The following is a 15,114-nucleotide window of genomic DNA, read 5'->3' on the forward strand; positions in this document are numbered from 1 at the left end:
CTGGGCCTCTGAAGGGCTCAAGTGGAGAGGGGCGAGTTGGGACCCGCTACCCCTTATTCCTTCTCTTCTCTGGCAGAAGCCGACTCCGCAGGAGCGAGGGTCGCAGAGCTGGTGGCTGGGTCAGTGGAAATGCCCCTCCTGGGGTGAAGTCGCCGGACGTCTGAGGGAACAGTTTGTGTCCCTGGTGAACCGGTTATTGTGGAGCGAGAGGGAATTTGAAGGGGCCAAGGATTCCTTCCGAACTCTGTCTCAGCTGCCGTTTTGGCGACTTTTTTTTTAAACTTCATGGGGGTTTAGTTTCTACCTAGTTTTGGAACCAGACTTGAGGAATGATTCGTGAAGCCGGAATGGGTGACAGCGTCATCACAGCATCTTATTGGTAAGACCCATTGTCTTTGTCCAGGACCGGCAGTACACTTTACGTTTTGCCCTGCAGTGTGCTCGTTTTCTTTACAACACTTGTGTGCTTAGATGGCTGCATGCTGCGTGCTTGGCACTCGGATTTGGGTATTGGTGACAGTGTAAAAAGTGAATTAAGTCAGGGTCTACCACAGGAAAAACAATTAAGTTGGAACTGTATGTTATGAACTACAAGTGCAAGAAGAGCTGGTGATAACTCTGGATACGGCCAGCTTCTGAGGACATGAAACCTCCAGGATGGGTTGCATTTGGTCAGGCATATGGGAGGAGAGCAGCATTCTTAGTTGGCTGTAGGCTGAATAAAAAAGTCAGGGAGCAGAGGCGAACATGACAGGCACGAAGGGGGTAGTAGGGTAATGATCTCTCTAGGGCAGTGGTTCTTTTTTTTTTTTTTTTTTTAAGATTTTATTTATTGGGACGCCTGGGTGGCTCAGTTGGTTGGACAACTGCCTTCAGCTCAGGTCATGATCCCGGAGTCCTGGGATCGAGTCCCACATCAGGCTCCCAGCTCCATGGGGAGTCTGCTTCGCTCTCTGATCTTCTCCTCGCTCATGCTCTCTCTCACTCTCTCTCAAATAAATAAATAAAATCTTTAAAAAAAAAAAAGACTTTATTTATTTATTTGACAGAGATCACAAGTAGGCAGAGAGGCAGGCAGAGAGAGAGGAGGAAGCAGGCTCCCTGCTGAGCAGAGAGCCCGATGTGGGGCTCGATCCCAGGACCCTGGGATCATGACCTGAGCGGAAGGCAGAGGCTTTAACCCACTGAGCCACCCAGGTGCCCCTAGGGCAGTAGTTCTTAACCTTTGCAAAAATTGTCTGTGGGACCTTTCTTCTTGCCCTTCCTCCACCAAATACACATGCATATGACATTTTGCATACAACCTAGGGTTGTTGGATTTTGTCCATAGATCTTGGGCTGAGAATTCCTGGAGTAGAAAATGAACCTGAATAGTGCCAGATAATAAGATCACATAATGTGGTACCATGAAACTCAGAGGGTTTTTGGGCTTTTAAAAAATATTTACCCCCGAGACCTCATTCTATACACACACAGCCATGCCCCTATACACAATGCTTCCAGGAATGAGCTATTGATACAGACAGAAGCGTATAATATACACTTCTGGGGAAAAAAGATTGATAAAACCCTACTACTTGGAAAGAGATCAAATTCAAGCATGGTCCTAAAGGAGGTGGAATGGAAAAAGGACACTTCAGATAAGGAACATAATTGATAGGCAAAAACATGCAGACAAGAATATGTTTACGCCTAGGAGGAGTAGGATAAGGGCAAGCTGTATTATGAGAGATCTTAAATAGCAAAAAGTAGCATTTTTCTCATCACTGTGAAGTTTTTTGCACAGGCGACTAATGATAAAGTGTCATTACTGAAGAGTGGATTACCCTTAGATATGGTCATAAGAACCTAGAAGTAGCTTTGGGAATGGATGACAGAGACTGCTGAAGGAAAAACTCGAAAGATTCTGCTTAATGGCTACCTGTTCAAGAGCCACTTAAAATTTTTTTTTTTAAAGATTTTATTTATTTACTTGACAGAGAGAGATCACAATTAGGAAGAGAGGCAGAGAGAGACGGGGAAGCAGGCTCCCTGCTGAGCAGAGAACCCGACGTGGGGCTCGATCCCAGGATCGTGGGATCATGACCTGAGCCGAAAGCAGAGGCTTTAACCCACTGAGCCACCCAGGCGCTCCCAAGAGCCACTTTAAATGAATTTTAACATAGAAAATTGACAAGAATTTGAAAATGGACCAGCTAATTTGGGGAGGAGAATGGGAGGGAGTTGAATGTAGTTTTGAACATTCTGTGTTTGAGGCATTGGTAAGATATTCTTTTTTTTTTTTTTTTTTAAGATTTTATTTATGTATTTGACAGAGACACAGCAAGAGAGGGAATACAAGCAGGGGGAGTGGGAGAGGGAGAAGCAGGCTTCCTGCTGAGCAGGGAGCCCGATATGGGGCTTGATGCCAGGACACTGGGATCATGACCTGAGCCGAAGGCAGAGGCTTAACCCACTGAGCCACCCAGGCGCCCCTGGGAAGATATTCTTAAAAATAGTCTATAGCCAATGAGAACTTGGTTAAAAAGTCAAAACTGGGTGGGGGAGGAGGGCAGGGAGTGGAAGGGAAAGAAAGAACTTTATAGCAAGGAGAAGAAGAATCAGTGAAGCTGTGAGCCTGAATTAACTTTTTAGTGTTCAGAGTTCTGGTTTTATTTCTTTTTATGTAGATCATGGATTCTTATGATACACCAGGATCGACTCCTAGGCACAGTGCATCCTCAAGGCTTAAAGATTACTTTATAGGTGCCACCCCTTTGCAGAAACGATTAGAATCAGTCAGGAAGCAGACTTCATTTATCCCAACACCACCTCGAAGGAAAATTCCTCAGTGTTCCCAATTACAGGTATGCCTTTTGTATTCCTTCATGTTACTCAATAATTGAGAAAATCTGTGAGCAAAACGTTTTGACTTTTGTTACTTTTTTTTTTTTTTTTTTTAAGATTTTATTTATTTATGGGATGCCTGGGTGGCTCAGTGGGTTGGGCCACCGCCTTCGACTTGGGTCGTGATCTCAGGGTCCTGGGATCGAGTCCCTCGTTGGGCTCTCAGCTTGGTGGGGAGCCTGCTTCCCTCTCTCTCTCTGCCTGCCTCTCTGCCTACTTGTGATCTCTGTCAAATAAATAAATAAAACCTTTAAAAAAAAAAGATTTATTTATTTGACAGACAAGTGGGCAGAGAGGCAGGCAGAGACAGAGAGAGGAGGAAGCAGGCTCCCCGCTGAGCAGGGAGCCCGATGCAGGGCTCGATCCCAGGACCCTGGGCCCATGACCCGAGCCGAAGGCAGAGGCTTTAACCCACTGAGCCACCCAGGAGCCCCGACTTTTGTTACTTTTTAATAGTATTTTTTAGTATCTTTTTAATCTCTCAGGTAATAAAATGAGAAAAAACAATTATTCACACTATCAGTACCACCTCTGTTATGTCTTTTAACTTCCTTTAATCTGGAGCATTTCCACAGTATTTCTGTATTTTTTATGACATTGACATTTTGAAGAATGTAGTTTCCTCCCTTTTCCTTTTTAAATTGAATATTCTTCATTTTGTATTTGTCTGATGTTTCCTCGTGGTTAGATTGAAGCCACACATTGGCTGGAATGCAGCATAGGGGCTGTCGTGTCCTTCTTGGGGAATAACATCTGGTAGCACAGAGGTGATGTCAGTTTTGATCATCCTGTCAAGGTGTTGCTCAGTAATTACTGTTTTATTCATCTCTGCATCTGATAAGCAGTCTGGGAGACACTTTAGGATAATGTAAATATTCTGTTCCTCTCTAAATTTCCCCTCATACTTAACATCCATCGATAGTATTTGTCTGATTCTGTCTTTATCATTATGGTCACAGTATCATGATTTTCCAACTCCCATTTGCTGCATTATTTACCAACCAGCCTTTGGCATTCTATTGTAAACGCTTCTTATTTCTCCTCCACTTATTAATTTATTAGACTTAATTTTTGTTTTTCAAATTTTTCTAAATCATTACTAAATTATTTTGGTGTTTATATTGTCTCCAGTTTGTCTACAGCAACATTCTCTGTTTTGATTATTCATAAACAACTCTGAACATTTATAACATTAGTAATTTGTGATTTCACTGGAACAGGAAATAAAACCCTAGTCAGTGTGGGTTTGGTGTGTGGTTTTGAGGAACATAGCAAGGAGTCTGGCTGATCAGTCACCCACATCCTCCCTGGAGTCTTATTTTCTTCTCCATGTTATATGCCTCATATCTCTTGAGATAATGGGAAAATTTTTGCTTCTTTCTGAAAAGTTTCTTAAATTACTAGTGCTGGTAATGAAAGTGATGGTCCCTAACCATAAAATAGAAATTGTATATAAAATAAAGATTGGAACGTTCAATTCATTTCCTTATCACTGCAAAATAAGTAGTTTCCCCATACCTTTTGATCATAACAAGAAAAAAGTTTATAGCTTTTTATATAAGTTTTATAAAAGTTTCCATGAACACTCTAGTCCGAAGAAATATTTTTATCAAGTAGACAACTGCAATGAAAGTTCCAAAAGATAGTTGGAGCTGTAAGACTATGTCAGAAAGTGTGGATTTTATAGAAAATTTCAATTTAGGATCAAAGTAGGAACCTGTATGGGGATGTATGTGAAGACCCTCAATAATGCCATAGGGCCAATAGGAAGGAAGTGTTTTTGTTTTTGATGGTACCCGTGATTCTAATAGAGCATGGTAGAAATGCTCCGAAGTATCTTTTTATTTAATCTGCTGAATTTGACATTGTGTCGCAGAGTGGATTTACTGTCAAATATTTAAGAAAATTACATAATTAAAACTAATCAAATGTTCCAGGAATAGTTACTATTTTGAAAATCTATAATTTTAAATTTCTAAAGGTGAAACATAAATGTTCATCCAATAAATATTTATTGAGCAGGTGTTCTAGAGGATAGAGATATAATGTCTAGTAAAATAGGCAAAATGCCTGTTCTTATCATACTCATGCTCTAGTAAGGAATCAAACAATAAAAATCCAGTAAACATATCATGTCGTATAGTAATAAATGCTGTGGAAAAAAAAAAGGGGGGGTTAAGGAGGTAGAAAGTGTGCTTGCTTCAGCAGCACATACACTAAAATTGGAACGATAGGGGCACCTGGGTGGCTCAGTGGGTTAGAGCCTCTGCCTTCGGCTCGGGTCGTGATCCCAAAGTCCTGGAATCAAGTCCCACATCTGGCTCTGCTCAGCAGGGAACCTGCTTCCTCCTCTCTCTCTGCCTGCCTTTCTGCCTGATTGTGATCTCTGTCTGTCAAGTAAATAAATAAAATCTTAAAAAAAAATTGGAACGATACAGAAATTAGCATGGCCCCTGCACACGAATGACGTGCAAATTCATGAAGCATTCCATATTTAAAAAAAAAAAAAAGCATCTGTAAAGTGACAAAATTGGAGTGAGACAAAATTAGATAGGATGGCCTCTTGAGTGACATTGGACAGACCTGAGTGAAGGAAAGGAACATGCCATATGAATGCATGTGGGAAGAATATTCCAAAGTGAAGATACAGCAAATGAAAAGGCTTGTTAGAGATCTTCAGAGTCCTGCAAACTCTGTTTTGGCTGGAGTGTAAAGATTAGGTACCCAGTAATGGATTGGTATTAAATATTTAAAATACTGTGATTAAGAATTAGGAAATATTAGTAAATGAGAATTTAAACTTCTTTTGTCTTGATTTTTTTTTTTCTGTAGGAAGATAATGATCCTCAAAAAGTTGCATTCCTTCTGCATAAACAATGGACTTTATATAGTTTAACTCCCCTGTATAAATTCTCCTATACTAATCTCAAAGAGTATTCTAGACTTCTGAGTGCATTTATTGCTGCTGAGAAGCAAAAAGGGCTTGCTGTGGAAGTGGGAGAAGACTTCAACATCAAAGTGACTTTCTCCACTCTCCTAGGAATGAAAGGAACACAAAGAGACTCTGAAGCCTTTCTTGTCCAGGTATGTTATATAATCAATCTTTGCTTCCCAGGGGGAAAGAATCTGCACTGTCCTGGTTTAGAAATTGTGGTATTTTCTTACATTAAAAAAAAAAAACTTAAGCTTGTGATTTATAACCCATCTTACGTCTCGTTTGACCAAATTACAGTAATTAGATATGGCCAATTTGAGTTTTTTTCCAATTACATTATAGTCATGTTTATCATAAAATACATAAAAATATAAAAAAAATTGAAAACCACAGTTTAACATTTTGGTATACATCTGACAATAGACAATCCAAGTAAGCCTCTATTTATTAAAAAATTGAGTCAATACTTTTCAAAGTAGAAAGCATCAGGCCCAGATGGATTCACTGGTGAATTCTGCCAAACATTTAAGGAAGGAATTATTTCAGTTCTTTATAGTCTCTACAGTCTCTTCAGAGAATAGAATGAGATTAACTCATTCTGTGAGGCCAGCATTACCCAATACTAAAACTACATGAAGATTACTAAAACTATAGGTCAGTATCTCTCACGAACATAGATATGTCTGTGTGGCTATCTGAATCTATTAAAATTTGGATTATATTGTCCACACCTTTGCATATGGCCTTTTAATTTTTTTTATTTTTTTTTTAAAGATTTTATTTATTTATTTGTCAGGGATAGAGGGAAAGAGAGCGAGCGAGCACAGGCAGACAGAGAGGCAGGCAGAGGCAGAGGGAGAAGCAGGCTCCCCACCGAGCAAGGAGCCCAATGTGGGACTCAATCCCAGGATGCTGGGATCATGACCTGAGCCGAAGGCAGCTGCTTAACCAACTGAGCCACCCAGGCATCCCTGCATATGGCCTTTTTAAAAAAAAAAAAATTAATAATAATATTATAATTACTCATGTCATTAAGAATACTACATGTTTGTAAGGAAACCTGCATAAATCTGGATTAAATTCCTAGAAGTGGAATTTTAGCTGGGTGGCTCAGTGGGTTAAAGCCTCTGCCTTCGGCTCAGGTCATGATCCCAGGGTCCTGGGATCGAGCCCCGCATCGGGCTCTCCGCTCGGCGGGGAGCCTGCTTCCTCCTCTTTCTGCCTGCCTTTCTGCCTACTTGTGATCTCTGTTAAATAAATAAAATCTAAAAAAAAAAAAAAAAAAAAAAAAGTGTATGTATATACATATATAAGATATATATATACATATATAATCTATCATCGTATATTGTAATGTATCATGCCAAGTTACTCTTAGAAATGTAACGTTCTGGGACGCGTGGATGGCTTACTGGGTTAAGCCTCTGTCTTCGGCTCAAGTTACGATTCCAGGGTCCTGGGATCGAGCCCCATGTCGGGCTCTCTGCTCAGCGGGGAGCCTGCTTCCCCCTCTCTCTCTGCTCCTGCCTCTCAGCCTACTTGTGATCTCTGTCTGTCAAGTAAATAGTAAATAAAATCTTAAAAAAAAAAAAAAAAGAAATGTAACGTTCCTGTTTGTAGTATTTAAAAGTAGTAGGACTATCTTTGGATTGATTAAGAAACTGGATTTATTATTCATGCTTGCTACTTCTGTTTCTTGAGTGAACTCATCTTAGTCATTATAAATTAAATTCTGAAATAATCAAAAAGGCCTAATTTTGCTTATTTGTGTAGATCAGCAAACTATGGCCTACAGGCCAAATCTGACATGTTACTTGTTTTTGTTTTTGTTGCTGTGTTTTTAAATAAGGTTTTTTTGGAACGGTGCTCCTCTCATTGTTTACATACTGTCTGCGGCTGCTTTTGTGCTCAAACAGCACGTTTGAGTATTTGCTACAGAGACAATATGTCTTGCAAAGCCTAAAATATTTGCTATCCTACTTCTACAGAAAAAATTTGCTGACCCCTGCTGTAGGTCATGATATTGACAAGGATCTTTAAGATTCCTAGGTTTAGGTTTAGCTGCATAAAATAAAAAGCCTAAATAACTGTGAATGAAATGTCTGTCTTGAGGTTTAATAGATAGAGCCTTATTTGTCTTACAAAAAAAGTGGAGGTAAGGTGTTCAAAGCTGGCATATCCTTTATGAATGGATAATCTAGGCTCCTTCTGCCTTCTCTCTCATCCTTGGTGCATGGCTTCTCTCCATAAGGTTGCGTGTAGTCTGACTTGGCTCCTGAAACTCTAAATATTGTCTGCAAGTTCCAAGGAAGTAAGAGGGCAAAGAGAGTGCCTGTCACTGAGTAAACCTTTAATGAGACTCTAAGACCCAACAACTTCTCTTTACATCCCAGTTGGAAGGCAGACTAGGAATTTTTTCTTTTTTTAGTGGGTACTTTGCCACCTCATTAAAAGCACAGTTTTATTGTGGAAGGAAAAGTAGGTACCGGGTAGATAGTTAGCAGTCTTTGTCAAATGCCCAGAGAAGGGATGTGATTTGCATGTCAACAGGCAAATATTCTTTCAGGAATAGACATGACCACTTGAGCTGTTAGTAGAGTGTCCTAATAGTGACCGAAGTAAATCTCATTTCTTCATAGTGTTATAGAACTTTTAGATTATGAAAGTGCGGTAGACCTATCTGGGCTTCAAAGCTTTTGGGTCTCTTACACTCTCTTGAACAAGAAGGAGAAATATGCTAAAAGTAGTTGTTAAAATGATTATCTCTAAAGGGATAGGAAACTGGGCTGTGATCTTCACTTTATCCTGGTCAGACTTTAAAACTTTCAGTATCTGGAAGGTACATTTGTCCTGTAGTTTAGAGATTTGAAGTTTGTAATGTTAGTCTGCCGGGAAACATAATCAGGATTCTAAAAAATCTGAATGGATTGGCACAATGGGTCAAATTGAAAGAGATTAAAATTTTAATAGGAGTAAATATACCGCCTCTCTATATTAGGGGAGGTTTACTTTTTTTTTTTTTTTTAAAGGTTTAGGGGCAGAGGGGAAAGGAAGAGAGTCTCAAGCAGACTCCCTGCTGAGCACTGATGTGGGGCTCATTCTCAGGACCCTGAGATCATGATCTGAGCTGAAATTGAGAGTTGTCTGCTTAATTGACTGAGCCACCCTGGTGCCCTAAGATTTACCTATTCATAGTAAAAATGAATAGGGATAATTTATATAAAGCTGTCAATTAAAAATGAGAACACTACTGAATCTAAGATTATATTTATAGTAGTAAAATCTAGGTTAAAGATGGTAACAGTACTTTAATCAGATCCTTTTGAAGTGGTTATATTCACTTATGAATGACTCCCATGCCGAAGAATTTCAGAGTGACCAGGATAACGTGTATGTCATAGGAGGAATAGTTAAGAAACTAGAGATGTTGAACTTGACATTACATATGATACAGATCATCAAATATTTGACTGTAGAAGAGAAATTAGATTTGATTTGTTCTACATGCACATAAGGAAGAAAACAGGACCTACGGATGGAAACTGTGGGCCTAACCAACGAAAGAACATTTTTAAGTTGATAGAGCTGCCTTGGGAAATCCTGAATTCTTCCCTTATGGAAGAATTCAAGCATGTTGGATTTGGTGACTTTTTATAGTCCCTTCTGAAGTTGAGATTTTGAGATTTCTTTTTTTTCAGGATAGTGTACTTGGTTACACTATATTGGCATTCCATATTTTGCATTTTGGCTGCACCAAGATCTTGCCATCCATATACCATGTCCTAATAAGAATATTAGGAGGAATGTCAATTAACTTGATAAAGCCTAATGATGATTAGGCAGATTATTTCCTTTGTGTTTTTTTTGGCAAGCAGTACAACATATCTTATTTTTAAATGTACTAATTTTGAGAAGATGTAATTTGGAGTAAGTGTACTTTTGAATTTAATGAACCTTTTTTTTTTTCTTTGTAGATTCTGTCAAAATCTCAATTGCCATCTGAGAACAGAGAACATAAAGTGTTGTGGACTGGTTGGTTCTGCTGTATATTTGGAGACAGTCTTCTAGAGACTGTTTCAGAAGATTTCACCTGTGTACCCTTATTCCTCGCAAATGGAGCAGAGACAAATACAGCCATAGTAGGAACGTGGTTTCAGAAAACTTTCGATTGTTATTTCAGTCCCTTAGCAATCAATGCTTTTAATCTTTCCTGGATGGCTGCTATGTGGACTGCATGCAAAATGGACCAATATATGGCTGCTACCGAATTTCTTTGGTCTGTACCCTGTAGCCCTCAAAGTCTGGACATTTCTTACGCCATACATCCAGAGGATGCAAAAGCTTTGTGGGACAGTGTCCACAAAACCCCTGGGGAAGTTACTCAGGAAGAAGTTGACTTATTTATGGACTGCCTTTATTCACATTTCCATAGGCATTTCAAGATTCATTTATCAGCCACAAGATTGGTCCGTGTTTCTACATCTGTAGCTTCAGCACATACTGATGGAAAAATAAAGGTTAGTTTGAACAAGTCTAATTAAGTAATTTTTCCTGATTACGTAGCTTTTAAAAAGTATGCATTTGCTACATTGAAGAAACACATTTGAATGCTAATTCGAGACAGTAGGATATTTTATGCTTTATAAATGATTTACTAGAAAGTCTTCAGTCTCTAGGTATAGCTTTATAATGGGAGAATACTATATGCTGTGAGCTACAGACTTTGGTAATAATAGGAATTATTCTGTAGTAATTTTGAAATATTAAAAATTGTTTTGTCAAACTTGGAAATAATTATCAGAGCAACAGAGGATTTTGTATGTGAGATCAGAAAATTGTAGCCAGAAATACATAACTAAGATGTTATCTAGGATTTTCTCTCTCTAGGAAGGAAATAATTGACATTGTGTTACTCTCCATGAACTACTTACTAGAGGAAATATCAGAAATAAACTGAGAGTAGGCACCTAAATATAATAAAATATATTAATATATTTAAAATGTTTTAAAATGTAGCCATAGTAAACAGTGAATATTGAACTTGTGACTGTGCTAGGAGTTTAATATATCTTAATTTTAATCTTTAGAACAACCCTGTAGTAGATGTTTTTATCCACATTTTATTTTTAAAACAAGGGAACAGGCCAAGTTAGGTGAAAGTGACACCAGCAGAATAGCTTAGTCAGAGGAGGAGTCAGTATTTGAATGCTTATCTCTTAGGTTCCAAAAAGCTCATACTCTATAAACACTGTATTAGTGTTTTTCTAATTGAAGGTCCTATTGCAATAGTAAGTTGGAAAATAATTTTAATGGGAAGAGACCAGCTTTAAAAAACAAAAGAAAGATATGTAATAGAAAATATAAAAATGACTGTATCATATATAGTAAGGGTATATACATTGCTTGTACTGGGTCATGACGTTAAGTTTATTTCTTTGGTTTTCAGTGAAACATTTGAAAGATTATACCATACCTTGTTTAATTTGGTATTATAAAAGGAAAATAATTCCATTTTAGCACCTCAGAATTCAGTGTTCATGAAGTCCTTGTGTATTTAAGATTTTGTGGTCATATGCCCACTCTATAAAAACTGCTTCATATAATGTATTATTATGAATATAAAGATGGTTCTTAAACACATTGATTTTATCTGGTGTAATATAGACCAGATAAGAGATCCTTTTTTAAATTTTTTTAAATTTTATTTATTTTAGGGATAGAGCAAGTGAGTGGGAGGGGAGAGCAAAGAGAGGGGGATAAGCAGACTCCATGCTGAGTGTGGAGCCCAGTTTAGGGCTTGACGCCAGGCTCGATCCCACAACCCCGAGATCATGACCTGAGCCAAAATCAAGTCAGACGCTTATCCTACTGAGCCACCCAGGCGCCCCACTAAGAGCCTCTCTTAATGATTTAAGATGGTGACTGGCTCCTACCTTCATATAATGCCATGGTGATAGCTAACATTTAAACATTTTTTTTGATAGTGAACTTTTATTAAGCAGTAATGGTGCCAGGCATTACAAAGCATTTTGTATATACCGTCTCATTCAGTTTTTCACAACAACCTATTGAGATATGTTGTGAAGAGAAACTAGCACAGAGGATTAGTAGGTTCCCCAAGATCAAATAGCTAATAAGGGAGTTTGAATTTGAGCCCAGTCATCTGAGCTTATGCCTTTAACTGCAACAGTGTACTGCCTCTCAAAAGTTTGAAATTAGTGTATTAACCAGGTTTCTGCTATCTGCTTAGTTTCTACAAGGTACTTTTGGAATCATATATCCCTTTGAAAAGAAGGAAGGTATAGAACCTCTTTGTAGAAAATGTACATACTTATTTTGCATAGAAATCCAAGGGGTTCAGGGATACCCCCTTCCTCTCCTTATTCCTTATATACATAGTTAGCCCATCTGTGGAAATCAGAAAAAATTAAGAATTTTAGTTATTTCTAAGCACCACTGACTAATACTTGTGTATTTATTAAAGTTACTAGTCTTCATTAAATAGATCAAAATTTATTTGACTTAGAGCAGCAGTGGTTTGGGTTTATCTTAGCTTCCAGATGTGGAATTTAAGCCTGGAATATTTATCGAATATCAAACTGCTTTGTTATCATAATTCTGATTTTAAGTATCTGTTTTTTTTTTGTGTGTGTGTGTGTGTTTTGTTTTTTGTTTTTTGTTTTTTTTTCAGATTCTGTGTCATAAATACCTTATTGGAGTCTTGGCATATTTGACAGAACTGGCAATTTTTCAAATTGATTAAAGTCTTGTGGGGACTATAAATGATGGATTATATGCTTTTTCCTCACTGATTATTTGCCTAATTGCTATTCTGAGAGGCCCCGCAGGAGAAATAAGCATCTGTCTCTGCATCTGTTTTCCTCTCAGTGCCTTTGGAATTGCCCAGATGGAATGGAATTCAAGAAGGATCTAGAAGAAAAAAGAACGTGGTAGTGAATGAATCACAGCCAGGTGCTCCATAATAGTCATGATGATCTGGGATGCCAGTGTCTAGAAAATGCTGAGTTGTTATTTTCTTGGACCATCTTTCTAAAAAATATGTAATGTTTATTACATCAAATTTTTAGGATTCAAATGAGGTATCTCTAATATTATTTCTGATTTGGATCTTTAAAGCCGTCAGTTCCTTTTAAGCATTTTAGAATTGGATCCAAAGAGAATTTCTGTCTTCTAAAGACATTTTCTTAGTATCATTTCATTGTAGAGAGCTGGCAATTAAAATCTCCAAAGGAAACTGGAGATTAACATACACTTTTTAAAGCCACTAATATGCTTCTGTTTTTAATACTGTTCAATTCTTATTGCAATGTTGAATTAAATATTTACTTTTAAAATGAAGCAGTGTGTATCAGTGTCTTGGTGACAGGTCTTGAATGTCTCAAGAACAAGAATTGTAGTCTTTTTCTCTAGCACAAATGTTACAAGCCAACAATCATATGGAATCAGAGGCAACCATGAGTCTCTTGCGGGCAGAAATTATCTTAACTTTCATGTCCCTAATCTTGCTTTAGCACAGTACTTAGTAAATATCTGCAGGTTAAGTGAACGCATTTTAACCAGCTCTTCTGTTTTATAGATGCAAACTATGAATTCGAGCAACCTGGGAGACTTGCCCAACTTGCTATATCTATGTCTCTAAATTTTAATTTATTGAGCATAGGAAGATTTTGTTTTACTTTGCAAATGATGTTTTTTAAAATTTGTTTGAAAGAAAATAACTTTAGTAGGCTGTCATTCTAAAAACAAAGGTTAACTTCTGGATTGGGGTATTATTTCACATACACTGTGAATAGCAGGGATAGTGGAAAAAACATGGGCTTTGGAGTCAGACAGTCATTTTCATTTAACTAATATTAAGCTCCTGTGTTGTACTTGAAATTGTATTGAGCAACAGGGGTATAGCAATGAAGACAGAAAGTATCCCTGTCATGTGGAAATTATATTCTAGTGGAGGAAGGTAAAAATAATTTCAGTTGAGATAAATGTTATAAAGAAAATAAGGCAGTACATTACGGAAAGGGGTGACGTTTTATACCGTTGTCCAAGGTCTCTCTGCGGAAGTGACATTTGAGCTGAGTCCTGAGTGGTGAGAGGGAACCAGCTGTGGGAAGGTGTGTGGAAGAATGTGCTAGGCAGGTGAAATGGCAAGAGCATAGGCCTTGAGATGGCTAAGAACTTGGCTCATTTGAGGAACAAAGGAAGTCTGTGTGTGTCTTGAGCAGAGTAAGGGTGGAGTAGAAGTAGATGAAAGTGAAGAAATTGTTCAACAGAGACTTATTCCACTGACTATGTCTTCCAATTTTTGACTTGGCATGTGGCTGTCTAGAATAAAGATGACCTTTTCCGGCCTTTCTCAGAGCTAGGTGTAGTCATATGACTTAAGTTCTGACCCATGGTCTATAAATGGAAGGATCATGTAGAGCCTCCAGGAAATCTTCCTTAAAAAACAGTGGGCATGTACCCTTTGCCTTTTAATTATTCTTCCATCTTTTCTGCTTGGAACACCTATAATGACTATAGGTGACTAGAATTCTAGCCATTCTTTGTGGTCACGGGGATGCAGGTTAGATCATAGGGGGGTGGAGCATGGTCTGAAAAGAGTTTGTGCTTCAGAGACTTTTTTTTTAGATATTTATTTATTTGACAGACAGAGATCACAAGTAGGCAAAGAGGCAGGCATAGAGAGAAGGAAGCAGGCTCCCCGCTGAGCAGAGAGCCCAATGAGGGGCTCGTCAGGACCTGAGCGGAAGGTAGAGGCTTTAACCCACTGAGCCACCCAGGCGCCCTGCTTCAGGGACTTCTTAAAGCTGAACCCCATTGCGACCCCTGGGTAGTCTTCCTCTAGACTTATGTGTCGGGGAAGTAAACTTTTTTTTCCTAAGAGAGGGAAGGTTGTAGGGGCAGGGGGGTAGAGAGAGTGAGTCTTAAGCAGTCTCTACCTCCAGCACGGAGCCCGACACAGGACTTGATCTCACAATCCTGAGACCATGATGTGAGCTGAAGGCAAGGGTCTGTGCTTAAGCTACAGCCATCCACTACCCCAGGGAAGTAAACTTTTATCTTGTATAAGCTGTTGCTATTTTGGGTCTCTTGCTCAGAGCCAAACCTAATCCTGATAGAAAGAGGCAGTATCTACATCATCTAAGTTTTCGTAGATAACTGTGAAGAAATTGGATTTTATTCTAAATGCAATGGGAAATCATTGAAGTTTTAAGCAGGAGAGTAATATTATCTAACATATGTTTTATAAGATATGAGGGAGAATGAGTTAT

General features: G+C 38.4%; 1 protein-coding gene and 1 pseudogene across 2 annotated transcripts; both read left to right on the forward strand.

The window, feature by feature from the left end:
- The first annotated feature begins 292 nt into the window (after positions 1-292).
- Positions 293-14,483, forward strand: CENPL (centromere protein L). Of its 2 annotated transcripts, none has more exons than XM_044267384.1 (5): positions 293-379; positions 2,670-2,846; positions 5,719-5,970; positions 9,796-10,338; positions 12,513-14,483. In XM_044267384.1, exons 2-5 carry the CDS (start codon positions 2,673-2,675, stop codon positions 12,582-12,584), a joined length of 1,041 nt encoding a protein of 346 aa, XP_044123319.1. In that variant the 5' UTR covers positions 293-379; positions 2,670-2,672; the 3' UTR covers positions 12,585-14,483. The 2 variants fall into 2 exon arrangements, with proteins under 2 accessions (XP_044123319.1, XP_044123320.1); XM_044267385.1 differs by having other exon boundaries at positions 12,710-14,483.
- LOC122918926 lies at positions 5,284-5,384 on the forward strand (annotated as a pseudogene).
- Positions 14,484-15,114: the final 631 nt, after the last annotated feature.

The sequence above is a fragment of the Neovison vison genome, chromosome 10, assembly GCF_020171115.1.
Source record: "Neovison vison isolate M4711 chromosome 10, ASM_NN_V1, whole genome shotgun sequence".
Taxonomy (NCBI): Eukaryota; Metazoa; Chordata; class Mammalia; order Carnivora; family Mustelidae; genus Neogale; species Neogale vison.